The sequence below is a fragment of the Cebidichthys violaceus genome, unplaced genomic scaffold, assembly GCF_023349555.1.
Source record: "Cebidichthys violaceus isolate CVI_PGR_0920_01 unplaced genomic scaffold, fCebVio1.0.p SCAF_29, whole genome shotgun sequence".
NCBI classification, from domain to species: Eukaryota; Metazoa; Chordata; class Actinopteri; order Perciformes; family Stichaeidae; genus Cebidichthys; species Cebidichthys violaceus.
In genome coordinates this window covers 810,100-823,128 of record NW_027176472.1, presented here as the reverse complement: position 1 = coordinate 823,128, position 13,029 = coordinate 810,100, and the positions used below count along the sequence as shown (strand labels likewise).

General features: G+C 40.5%; 1 protein-coding gene across 1 annotated transcript; it reads right to left on the bottom strand.

Annotated features, from left to right (window-relative positions):
• Positions 1–4,246: 4,246 nt before the first annotated feature.
• On the bottom strand, positions 4,247–12,753 carry LOC137880677 (protein SSUH2 homolog). The gene is made up of 12 exons (XM_068722176.1): positions 12,695–12,753; positions 12,107–12,184; positions 11,950–12,025; positions 11,682–11,811; positions 11,419–11,479; positions 10,808–10,929; positions 9,760–9,822; positions 9,484–9,563; positions 8,562–8,654; positions 7,762–7,864; positions 7,270–7,377; positions 4,247–6,091 (listed from the first exon to the last, which is right to left on the bottom strand). The coding sequence occupies exons 1-12, from the start codon at positions 12,705–12,707 to the stop codon at positions 5,951–5,953; spliced, it is 1,068 nt and encodes a 355-aa protein (XP_068578277.1). The 5' UTR covers positions 12,708–12,753; the 3' UTR covers positions 4,247–5,950.
• Between the last annotated feature and the right edge of the window lie 276 nt (positions 12,754–13,029).

Genomic DNA, 13,029 nt, shown 5'->3' with positions numbered 1-13,029 from the left:
TTCTGTTAGTGTGGGTTTAATTGTGCAGGTCAACCTTTTTTCTTTCTTTAAATGGTATGACATTATTCTCGTAACATTAACAATGTTTTTCCTCAGAAATATTTAAACTATGTCCAGACTTCCCAGAAAACACAGATATGTGGGATATGTTTTTGGAATGTGAAGAACGTTTTAAACATGAGCTTGAAACTTGCTGAAACAAATAAGAGCTATTGAATTCCAGAGCTTTATAGATAAAAAAAAAAAAAGGCCTACGGGTGTGTTGACTCAGCAGAGATAAGATTAAATAAGAAAAGTTGATCTGAAGGAGAATAAATATTTGAAAGCAATACAGAATGCTTGAGAGCCTCACTGCATTATGTCCCATTATATTATTAATTGTCACCTGGCACCTGAATTTAGTGTTTTCCTTAACATAAATAAAGACTTTCCACCATAAATTGATGCAGACTGATATTAAACTGGATGATTCAAATACACATACAACAATTGTATTTGAATTTAATAGCAGCTAGTTGAAAATGCTGTCTCTCGCTGATTTTTTTATATTTCCAAACAGACCATTGTGCTAAAAGACAAAAGCTAAAGCAAACAGAACATTGAGCCAAAAGAAAGAAGCTAAAGCAAACAGAACATTGAGCCAAAAGAAAGAAGCTAAAGCAAACAGAACATTGTGCTAAAAGACAAAAGCTAAAACTAACAAGCCCCAAGCAAAACCTTAGTTTGTTATGTATTATTGCATGATAAGTACAAATCTAAATTTTATTTTGTTTGAACGTCATCCTGTTTGACAGTATGTTTCACGTTTAATGTTAGAAAAGCCTTTGAGGATGAGAACTACTTTACTTGTGTAAAGTATAGTCTTGGGTAACATTGGCTGGGGTTGCAGCAGCGTACACTTCCACAGATCTACTATTACAGCAAAGCTGCTGCCCTCTGATACAATATCCCATACAATATTTCAGTCTTCATTGTCATCTGCCAAATTTAAGGCAGAAAACTTGAAATGTTAAATAAAAAGAAAAGATTTCTCCAAGCAGATCAACATTCTTTTTATTTAAAATCATAAAAAACAAAAGATTATGTTAGTGAATTACATGAAAAAATATTTCTTGCAGGGTTAAATTGGATGTTGTCCTCTCCACTTGTCTCTGTGTTGGACATGTTGGACTTCTTGTGAAGCGCAGGATGGATGAAAAGTAGTTCTTTATCTGACAAACGTGAAGACGTTAACAGCCTCAGAGCTCAGTGGAGACACATGTCTTCGTTATCTGACAGGAAACGAGACTCACCCACTCGCCTTCAGCAGCCAGAGGGAGGAGAAACAACACACAGGCAGAAAATGACCATAAGAGAAGAGGACCATGATATAGTTTATCTCCAACAAACTGTTGCTGCAGTGCATTCTGGGATGGGCTGCAGACACAAAGGACATCTCAGAGTGATCCGATAGTGAAATTTGCATAATGTCAGACCGCACAGAGACAGGAAGGGAAGCGATAACAGAGACACAGAGATGAGAATCAGTTCACCTTTCAGCCTTATTCTCTACATTTCCTGTATGTTAAATAAAACAAACCACCAGAGACAATAAAATAGCATCATATCCTATAACAATGCAGCATTGTTAAAAGGAGCCATTCTGCATATTGTTTACTTTTACTTTTGATACTTTAAAAGGTGCTAAATTCTAAATTCACAGCATATCTATTGCCTCCACACGGCTCACAACATTGTGACAGCTGAGTCGGCCCGCAGCTAACGTCGCTAACAGCGCAAACAATGGCAACAGTGCTGACATGGGGCACGCTAACATGCGCTAACATGTGCGCGCACGTTTGCCCGACTATTTCAACAAAGCACAGAGAAGCTCAGATAACAACACACACAGAGGGAGAGTGACTTCATTCTCTGCTCAGTAGTATTACTCCACTATGTCTTTACATAGATGAAGTTGTTTGCTGCTAAATTAATGTTCAGACAGCAACCCTGAACAACACAAAATACATGTCTTACATACGTCGTCTCCAAAAAAACGAACTAAATAAAATGTATTTGCAAATAAAACAGTATTGAGAAATGAAACCTATTGTGTAATCTACAACATATGGAGCATAGAAACATACACAGATGCGAACAAAAAATGAAAGTACGTCTCTTCTGGAGCCTCTGCACTTCCTCCTTCACGGACAGCCGATATCTGCTTCCTCCTCGAGTCTCCAACACTTCGACATTCTGAAAATGTTGTCAGCTTCCTGAGATATTTCAGATCAGGGTGAATTTTCTCTTATCCTTCAAACATTAACACTCACAGTGTCACTTCAGTATATCTCCATATCTTATTTTCTGCTTACATATTTCTAACCGGTCTGTTGTGTTTGTAAGGCCATATTTTTAAAATACATATAAAATATGTGTGTCAATGAATGTCTCTTACCAATCTAACATGCACATTCATGTACATATACTGTATGCCACTTGTGTTTCAAAATATAGCAATGTTGGGAACGAAAAGGAGCATGTTTGAGTTAACAGCAAATATGAAAACTAAATTATTGACATGAATAGAATGATTAATGTCAGTAAGATTATTAACAATTATTAATAATAACGGGGCACCACCCTGAGAACAGGGACCAATAACCAAATTAGAAATTTTGTTTCATAATTAGTTTTCACTCACATTGTCAATAGTCAAAGTACTATTTCACACTCAGAGTGAACAGTGAAGGTTGAGTTCGAGCACAGACTAAATATCCAGCTATAATCACAATACACATGCACAAAAGTGATCACAGAAAGCATGCTTTTTAAAGTATAACAGAGTTTATTAAAGTGTGAGAGAGTGTGTGTGTGTGTGTGTGTGTGTGTGTGTGTGTGTGTGTGCGTGCGTGCGTGCGTGCATGTAGTAGGATGTGAATGTTCATAATCATTCATTAACACAATCAAATTGGTGAGGATGATTTCTCCAAATTTTGGCGAGGGAACGTTTTTCACATCAGCAACGGCACTGAACTTCTGAGTTTCTCTGTTAAACTCAGGCTGCGAAGTCAACGTTAACGGGGAGAGAACATAGAAGTTATCCGCTCTCTGCCTCAGGATCCAGAAACAAAACAAAGTCTTTATTCGTCCAGCAAATGTAAGACCGGCCTATAGGGTTTTCTTTGAAAAGCAGCAAAGCTATGTTCTGTTAAAAGCAAAGTTGTTCTTGCCTCCTCACTTGTGAATTGAATTGCGTGGAACGGCAGAGAGCTGGGGGTGAAGCAGAGTGTTGTAGTTTCAGGGAAAGCAGGGCTGAGCCACAGGGGGTCCTGGGGTGTCTGTGGCTATTTGACCAGTGGGGTCGCAGTGTTGATGTTTTATTTACAGTCAGGTGGTTTAAAAAAAGCAAATATCTATTTATTTTTTTAATATTTTTCCACTTCACCACCAATCAGTTAAGTAAAATAAAACAGATTAAACCACTTTAACTATATGCTCTTCTTACTATCAGGCAAGCTAACGGTAAAAACATCTGCTAATGCTTCTTGGAAGTTCACAGAATGGAATATGAAGGGGTTAAAAATAACAAAAAGCTAGTTTAAGATAAATAGTAGTAATAAAAGTCAAATTAATTCAGTTTTAATGCATTTTTCACATGAATGGTGGTAAAGGGAAACCAGTTAATGCTATTGGCTATTTTTTATTATCTGAATGGAGGTTAAAGAAAAAGTAAAAAGGTTTATTAACTAATATTTGTTCATGTATTTAGTGATATTTTTGACTTGTCTGATACATTTTTGTGGCTCCATACTGTTTTCCACATATGAAGTTGTAAACAGAAGCGATGTGACAGAAACAGGTGAGTCTCAGAGTTTATTTTCAGCTTCAACAGTAACAAGCGATTAATAATCTATCGAGTATCACAGGGTAACATCACCAACAGGTCCCTGAGGTTAGTAGCAGAGATGGTTGTTAGTATTGTTTTAAGGCAGAGTGTTTCAAAGTGGGAGGTGGGGAGCTCCTAACAGATTCCAGGGAGGCTCAGTGAATGGAAGTGAAAATGTATTACATTAGATATCAAAAGAAGATCAAAGAATGTGTGTGATTTAGTTGAAGAGTTGGGGAACTTATCCCACATTCCTAGAGTCAAAAACGAATAAATGCTTTTGAGACCATCTTGCGATGGGATCACAACAGCTGCGATGCCAAATCGGACCGGGGGCGTAAAGTCGTAAGGGGGGGGGGGGGGGGGGGCAATGAACCCTCGCCTACTTCCTCCCCTCCTCCATATGGCGCCCTTGATCGGACCACGGCCATCTTCAAATTCAACCTTCTTTTTGATCTCAACTAAACACCTGTAAAGTTTCAGGACCTGTCCACAGACAGACAGACGGTAATATAAAGACCCGCCCAAGCTGTCGAAACCGCCTGTGTCATAGTTCCCGCTACAGTGACTGTCTCGATGACCACATTTTACCACGATGACACACACAGACTCACAAGGGGAAACAGAACCAGTGATAAAGGAACGTATGAATTAATATACATGTATATGGTCATTTACACACAAACAGTAAAACTTACAGATCTAAACGTGTCTTTGTCCCATTTGTCCCAGCTACACATGTTGTACTGAAGGCAGTCAGCAGTGTGTAAAACACCAGAGTGCCCTCTACTGGAGCTCAGCTGTACTGCAGAATAAGTGCCGTTAAAAGGCAATTCGTTGTTGAGGCTACAGGTGGTGTGTTCCTTGGGTCGTCTGCGACCTACAGTGACACCCGTAACACCCGTCTAGGTGAAGATATGCAGAGGAGTTTACAGGCGTCTGCACACAACTTACAGTTCAGGCATTAAAGCCGCTGCACATACCGAAATCCTGCTAAATTCATGAGCAGAAATCCTTCACAGAAACAAAATCATGCTGTTTTTCTCACACTCGATCTCATAACGTCCTTAAACAGAACATGTTTGAAGACATACTCGCTATAACTTATAGATTTCTTTTAGCTTAACAGCTAGCACCCATGAAGCACTGCTGTGCAGAGGTATCTTCAGTGTTTTTGGATGATGTAGAATGACATGTGTAACCGCTAGCTTGGTGTCAGACTTGATGTGGAAATAGCTTTGTTCTGTTTTTTTTTTATGTGTTGTTGTTTCAGATGTTTCTGTTAGCTGCTGTTCAGTTCCGTCCAGAAACCAGCAGCGTCAGGAGTCTCAGCCTCACGGATGAACAATACAGCTGACTGGAAAAAAAAATTAAAACTGAATTTGCCTGTTAACTATAAGAAGTCCTGTGACTTCATATGGTGCAAATGGCACTTACTAGCATTATGTGGGTGTTTTGTAACTGTAAATATCTCCGTTAAGTGGTCATGTTGTCATGATGGTCCACATAGAGACAATAATGGGAGAAAACCATCCGTTTAACCATAAATATAGATATTTTTTTATCTTAAATTTAGACATCAAATATTCAGTTATTGATGCGAAAGATTAAAAATGTATTTAGATAAAATGTAATTCTTGATTACCATTTATTTATCTATTAGGTAGAGTCGGAACAGAGGACAGTTTTGGAAAGAAAAAGAGGAACAGATAAATCGAGTCACTCCAGAATTGTTCAGTTAATGTCGTTTACTTACAAATACTTTTATGCCAGTACTATGAAAGTTATTTGTTACAAAAACTGAAACTTAAGTGTGTAAAATGTTAAAGAATGAAAGTTTGAGTTTTTTTTCAGAAATTATAAATTCATTTTTTATTAAAAAAAGAACGTGTTTCTGTTTAAGTACACCTGAGATACACGTTTATCTGCAAAAGTGGGCACCGGTCACTTGTGGGGACCACTCTCCGTCTAATTATCCTGGAGGGAGGGTAAAGCATAAAAAACAAACGAAACAGAAGAACAGCTTAGGTCACTTTGTGTGTGTGTGTGTGTGTGTGTGTGTGTGTGTGTGTGTGTGTGTGTCTACTGGATGACACAGCAGCAGGTTGCCGGGTAATTGTCGGCGCTGACTTGGTGCTCGTTGCCGTAGACGAAGTAGAGGTGAGAGTCGCCCTTCCACTTGTAGTTCACTTTAGTGATTGGGATCAACTCGACCGTCTGCCTCTGAGAGCGAGAGAGAGAGAAATGTTAAAGGAATAGTTTCAACATTTTGGGAAACACACTTATTCTATTTCTGTCTCTTTCAGGATGTGCTTAGCCTAGCTTAGCATCAAGACTGGAGGCAGGGGGAAACAGCTAGCCTAGCTCTGTCCAGTGTTCAAAGAAACACCAGCTTCTAAAGCTTCACCCTCAACGGACTCTTCGACTGCTCTCACGTATCATATTACATCTGCTTTTAGTGCTTATACTTTTTAATAAACTGGTTTTATTTTTATTGCGGCTGGTTGCCCTGGCTACTGTATACAAAACACCATATTTATTACATCAAAGAGAAGCGAGCTTGTGACAGAGAGGTCGACGGTTTAATCCCCCGGACCAGCAGGATGGGAAAAATGAAAAAAGCAGCACTTGCTTCGCCCTCATTATTTTTGACAGATATGTAAGGAGATCATTATATTTTAATTGCGCTTTGCAACCCAGATCTTAAGTTTTTCACAGTCCATTTCCTCTGTTTCCCTGGTAACCCTGAGCGTTTGCTGATACCTGGAACAATCTCTTATGCAATGTAAACGTTGTTCACTGCCCCAGTGAATAGGACGCACCTTAGATACGAGATATTTCTAGTCTGCTCAGCTACGAGCCAGAAAGCTAACGTTATGCTAGCAAGATTCAAAGTCAATAACAAATAGCAGATAGCGAAAGGGCAGCACAATGTTTGTGTTGATGATGTGTTTAAATGTAATCTTGTAAAATGTAGATTTGGTGAAAAACTTGAATAAATCCAGTTTGAAAGAGATGTTTTCACAGCATTATAAAATAGATATTAGATAGGAGGTTAAAAGTAAAAGGAAACAGTCGATGATAATGATAAATATTTAAGTACATAAGCTAGAGGCCTATAAGTATTCTGGTTAATCGTGAAAACTGCAAAACTGTGATATACAATAATCTTATATCAAAATTTTATATCCTGACATAGCCATGTTTTATGACTTGATATATGCATTTCTCCACAAGCACTTAAAAGTATTAGTTAGGCTACAAAAATCCCTTTCATTTACAAAAAACAACCAAAAGAGAGAGAGAAAAAAAAGGAGCCTTAATGGTAGCTAGAGTGCTGCTTATCTTGTCTTTGAGTTTCTCTTGAATCCGTCAGTCACGCAGCTGTCTGACTGACTCACCTGCTGCAGGATCCTGGAGGTCTGGGCGTACTTGGTTTGGTGATCTGTGATCAGGCGCTGAGAGGCCTCGGCGATGGCCGGGTTTGGGAACCCGAGCAGCGGGTAGAGCTGAGAGGAGACAGACCGGAGACGGATGGCTAACATTACCAACGTCCTTTAACTACCCCCAAAAAAACAACGTTTCATTGAAGGAACATAACAAACTGAGGAGAGTCCTGCAGCATAGTATAATGGAGGTGCTGCAACTCGCCTGAAATAAATAGTGCCTACATTTAATGACTCCCCTTTTATATAAAATAAATGTGTCTCTTAACTGAAGGAGAAAATGACACAGTAAAAATCATATATTTAATAAAGGGATTATATTCTTTTAATTATATTGGTAATGATGAGCAGTGTTTACCACCACCTGAGTATTTAAGTGAAGTTTTCTAGTATGTGTGTGTGTGTGTGTGTGTGTGTGTGTGTGTGTGTGTGTGTGTGTGTGTGTACCAGGATGTGGCTGTTCTTGAACAGCTCCTTCCCGCTCACTGACTTAAGATCGATCGTCAGACCAGAGTTCTGCTGCACCACGTGGTCCTCCACATGGTTAGACCTAAACACACACACACACACACACACACACACACACACACACACACACACTTAAATTGGAAACAGTGTACAGACGTATTTGTATGAATTTAAATTCCCATCATGCAGTTTGTCTTTATGCCACCAGAGGTCAATGATGTGATCCATGACAACAACACTGTCCACTGAATCCATTTGATATGAAACTACAATAAAGCCACTGTTTGAAGAATATTAACCATTAAATCATATTAAAATTGTCTTGATGTCATTATTGTTTGAAGAAATAGTGTAGAAAATGGTTCAGTGTGTGCTGCTTTCAGCCGATCAGTCTCAGAGTCACAGGGTCAGATTTGTGATCACCCTCAAGGATCATCTTCAATAACTTTTGGACCCTCTTCAAGGCCCATTAGAACCTTCTAAAGGAACCTTGGAAACCCTTTGAACCTCCTCAAAGACCACATGTACGTCTTCGAGGAGCTCTGGAACCCCAGGTGACCTCCGGAAGCTAAGGACCAATGTTATACATTCCAGGACCGCTGAAACATTCTCCAAGATGACAGGGACAACTTCAAGGACTCAGGGAGCCTCCTCAAGGACCACTGAAAGGTCCTTAAAGATCCCAGGAGCCTCCTCAAGGACCACTGAAAGGCCCTTAAAGATCCCAGGAGCCTCCTCAAGGACCACTGTAACAGCTGTAGTATCAGCAGCCTACTCACCACTTCACTTCGAGCTTGATGTAAGACAGCATTTTTCCTTTTCCGTCACAGGTTTCACACTCCATGTTTCCCCGAGCATCACACTTGGTACACCTACACACGCGCACACACACACACACACACACACACACACACACACACACACACACACAGTCAGACATGATACATGTTTCACGTTCTACTGTGATCTGATCCAGTGGGTACTCACTGTACAGTGTGATTTAAAGGGCCATACCGCTGTTTTTAATGTTAGCTAGTTCATTATCTTCATATTCTGCTAAACATTTTACAAATTATCAAATCACTTGTTTGATTGATTTCCTTCCTCCTAGAGTCATTTATTCAACAATTCCTTTAATTGAAAATCAAAATAAACTTTTGGGAGTTTTATGTTTCTGTTACAGCTGTATGACGTTTTCCTGTCTTTTAAGGAGCGCCGTGTCTATCAAAACTGCTCCCTCCACATGCGGCATGAAATCATATTGCAGCTGCAATTATTGATTGTTACATGGAGTCGATTCTGATTCGATTCTGATTGGTGAATCACTGCATTTTACAGTCTATTATTTCTTTATACCGCGCTGTGAAGACTGCTGCTATCGGCACATTTCTGATCTATTATAGGAAATTTTTTTATAATTTTGAATCAATAAAATAATTAAAATATCAATATCGTCTGTCAAATTAGTTACCTACGAGTTAACTATTCATTTGCGCCGTGGTCCAGCTAGCTGAACATTAAGTATTACTTGACTTCAGATACACCAGCTGCTCTTCCGTTGCATTTCTGAGAAAGTAGCAGCGTTAAACCTTGAGGTCGGTGGCTCACAACCTTTTTTAGCACACGCCAAAAAAAGGTTGGGAGTCACGGTCCTGGAGAACCAGGAATCCCCCCCCCCCCCCGCCCCTCCCCCTTCAGGACCTTTTCTTGCCTGTAGCATCACAGCTAGAGCAGGCCTCTTCGTTTCTCCGCCCAGAGCCGTTACACGACCAGCATTCTTTCTACAAAGACACACACACACACACACACACACACACACACACACACACACACACACACACACACACACACACACGAATAATATTAACATTTTCACTGTCAATCCACGTTAAATTAGCTCTGACTAACTTTATCTGTGAAGTGCAATTATTATGCAGTTCATTATTACTGATTGATGAATTGACTGATACTTCTTACCGTTCCATCTCCATTGCACTCGTCACACTTAATCGTCCCCAAAGCGTGGCAGCTGTTGCACTCCTAAACACACAAATACACACACGGTTAAAAATAACCTCAGTGTCTGTTGGAGTCAAAGTGATAATTGACGCGCCTCACTTGACACACGCTTCAGTTGCTGCTCCTATGTTGCATCGGTTTTGAAATGCCAACACCACAGCGACTTTCTCCTAAAATACTGCTGGTTCTATTTCGGCAACATTTTTGTAAGCCTATATTACAGATACCACGATTTATTTTCTATACATTTCTAATTGAGTAACGTTATTTCACCTCAGAAAGAGCAGTATTTTGAGAAAAGGTTCGCTATAAATACATAGGCAGGCACAGGTTCGTATGATTTACAGACACCCCGCGTGGATTTTCTATTTCTATTTGAGTAGCCTTTAACGTTACATAAGGCAGGAGGACAACTGTTGGGTGCTGCTGGTTCCGTCAGTCGGTTGGCAGTAGAACACCGGTAACGCCACCTTTTACCAGCCATCTCATTTCATACCTTATTTTACTTTATATCATCTTAATTAATTGCTGTTGTTAGGTTTATGTAGTTTGAGTTAAAGCTGGGGTAGGCAATTTTTTTTGTGCCGTCATTGGGCAAAAAAAAATAAAAAAATTGATAAATCTTAACTGATAATCTGTGATTCTAGACTCTAGTGAGGCTCTTTAAAAGGCACCATAGAACCCCCACAAGGGCCACTGTAACATCTTCCAGGAACACCTCAGGACCCTTTTCAAGAACTCCTGTAAGTTCTTCAAGCCAGGCCCAGCTTAAAGCACTTCTGGACCCTTTATAAGGACCCCTGGAACCTCGTCAAGCACCATTTTAATCTTCTCAAGGACCCCTGGAACCTCCTCAAAGCGAACCCTTGAATCTCTGGAACCTTCTCAAAGACCTTTCCAACCTCCTCAAAAATATTCATACTCTAAACTCAGAGAATCCTGCGCTCTCATTGGCCGTCAGCTGTATGTTTGTAAATTATAAAAGGTAGAATGCAGGTTCTTTCACCTTGATGGAGGAGGTGAAGGGTACTCGGATATTCTCTATGTGCTCGGTGAAGAGGCTGGGGGTCTTGGCCGGGACTTCCCAGGGCCGGGGCGCCGGCTGGGTGTAGAAGTCCGCCTGCTCACCTGTCAGTCACACAAAAGAGACGTCACACCGAACTGTCAATCAAAAGAAATGCCTGCTACCTCAGTGATGTCATGAGAGTTATCTCAGTTTGGGCTGGGACACTTACGATGTATAACAGAAAACTTGCACTACAAAGCAGGTGTGAAGTCTACAAGAGGTGGGTGTGTATAACAGGCTGAGAAGGTCTAATATAAGACACCATCCAGCTGCATTATGGGAAATGTAGGAGTCAGTGTTTTGAAGTTTTTGATCTATAGTAGGGACTATAGGACACTCCGACAACCAGGGTGTGAGATCCGGTTATTGAAGGGAACCTTTTTATTGCAAGAAAAAAAATCTAATTCACACAAACAAAGGGCTGTTTTAAAGGTTCAGACTTGGTTTAAATCTTAAAGACTGCATGAAACTGGCAGCTTAACTTCCTGGAAAACATTATGTAAAGGGTACCAATAAAGTCACCACACTTGAGTTAAATAACATTTGTTTACCTTCATACGGTTTTTCGGCCGGCTCAGTTTTCCTGGCCTCAGTGAACGTCTCCAGTCGATACTACAGAGCAGGAACACACACACTTCAACAAGAGACGCTACATGTGTGTGCAGTGCTGAGAACATTTCAGCTGACAGAGACAACAGTGGTGTAAATATAAAAGAGAAACAGCAATAATGTAAACGACCAGTAAACGACCAGTTAACAGCATCATAAGGAGTGTGTGTGTGTGTGTGTGTGTGTGTGTGTGTGTGAACGTCACCCTGTAGGTGTTGAACGGCTCCATGTTGGTGATGACTCCGTGGTTCACAGGGTCTTTACTCCAGCAGCAGTGAGAGGACACACAGCTCCTGAACGCCTCATGAGCCATATCCTCCGACAGAGTGGGGATGCTGCGACAAACAAACAATCACATCACGAGTTTTAATTCACGTATTCTCTGAACGCAGCCTTTTTTTTTCTCTACGTAGCCAGAGGTCAGGCTGAGCGTCACGTGATTGGCTGGTGAGAAAGGTGATGTCAAGTCTTACGTCCATTCCTCAGGATTAGGGCCGGTTTGGGGCGGGGCTACAGGCTCCAAAGGCATTGGAGGGGGCAGGAAACCGCCTGCCGCAATGACATACTTTAAGTACAGTTGCAACATCTTGAATGTAATTTGAACAACTTTATGGGTTGGATTCCTCTTACCTCCTGCCCCCATGCCTTCATAGCCGGGCATGTTGCCAAACGTGTTAGCCCCAGAGGCGGTGGGAAGAGGATACACTGCTGGAATAAATGGGAAACAGTCCAATGTAGGTGGGGCAAAAGTGTGCAATGCCATTAAACGAATGGATGGCCTTTTGGGAAACGCATCATCTTGCAGAGAGAAGATAGATACCACTCTCGTATCTGTACGTTAAATATTAAACTGGAGCTAGTTAAGCTTAGCACAAAGACTGGAAACAGGGGGAAACAGCTAGCCTAAGGAGAGGAGGGATTAGGAAAGATAAGGATGAGAAGAAGGGGATAGGAAAGGAAAGATGTAGGAAAGGAAAAAGAGGAAAGGAGCTAACCTCTACTCAAATGACGGCTGATACTCAGTTTTACTATTATCTGGACCTCATTTTATTTTACATCTTAAACTAATTTAAAACCTATACTATAGGTTAAGAGTGCATGGTACGTTTCTTTCTCTCTCTCTTTTTTTTTTTTACAGCAGCAGCTGTGTGGTGTTGTGGTCAGTTTGGTGACCCGTGTAATGTTGTGTTGCGTTGTGTCGTGTGTGTCGGATCATACCTGCGTTGCTCATCCTGCTGCTGTCTGACCAGTAGAGTACCAATTGAATCCAGACAATATCTCCGGCAGCTTCACAGCGCCTTAAAGCTGCAGTCCAGACAGCGACAGTTAAAACACAACGTCCGGTGAATCCTTTAAAAATAAAAGTCTAACTAACTGGCCCAGTTTTGATTTTTACCCCAACTTTTTACTACTTAAGTAACGCAGATGTTTAACCATACATACGTTTTTTTTGTACCAATATGCTCATATATTACAAATTTAAATATTGTAAAAATAGAAACAGGCTTACATCCCACCCTATATATTCAAAGTTAAATAAATAAACCAGAGTA

Excerpts from the sequence above, each read along its gene's own strand:
- LOC137880677 (XM_068722176.1), bottom strand. Across the intron at positions 11,480-11,681 it reads AGCCGTTCAACACCTACAGG|TATCGACTGGAGACGTTCAC; the intron begins GTGACGTTCACA and ends CCTGCTCTGTAG. Across the intron at positions 8,655-9,483 it reads GATGCTACAGGCAAGAAAAG|GTGTACCAAGTGTGATGCTC; the intron begins GTCCTGAAGGGG and ends GCGCGTGTGTAG.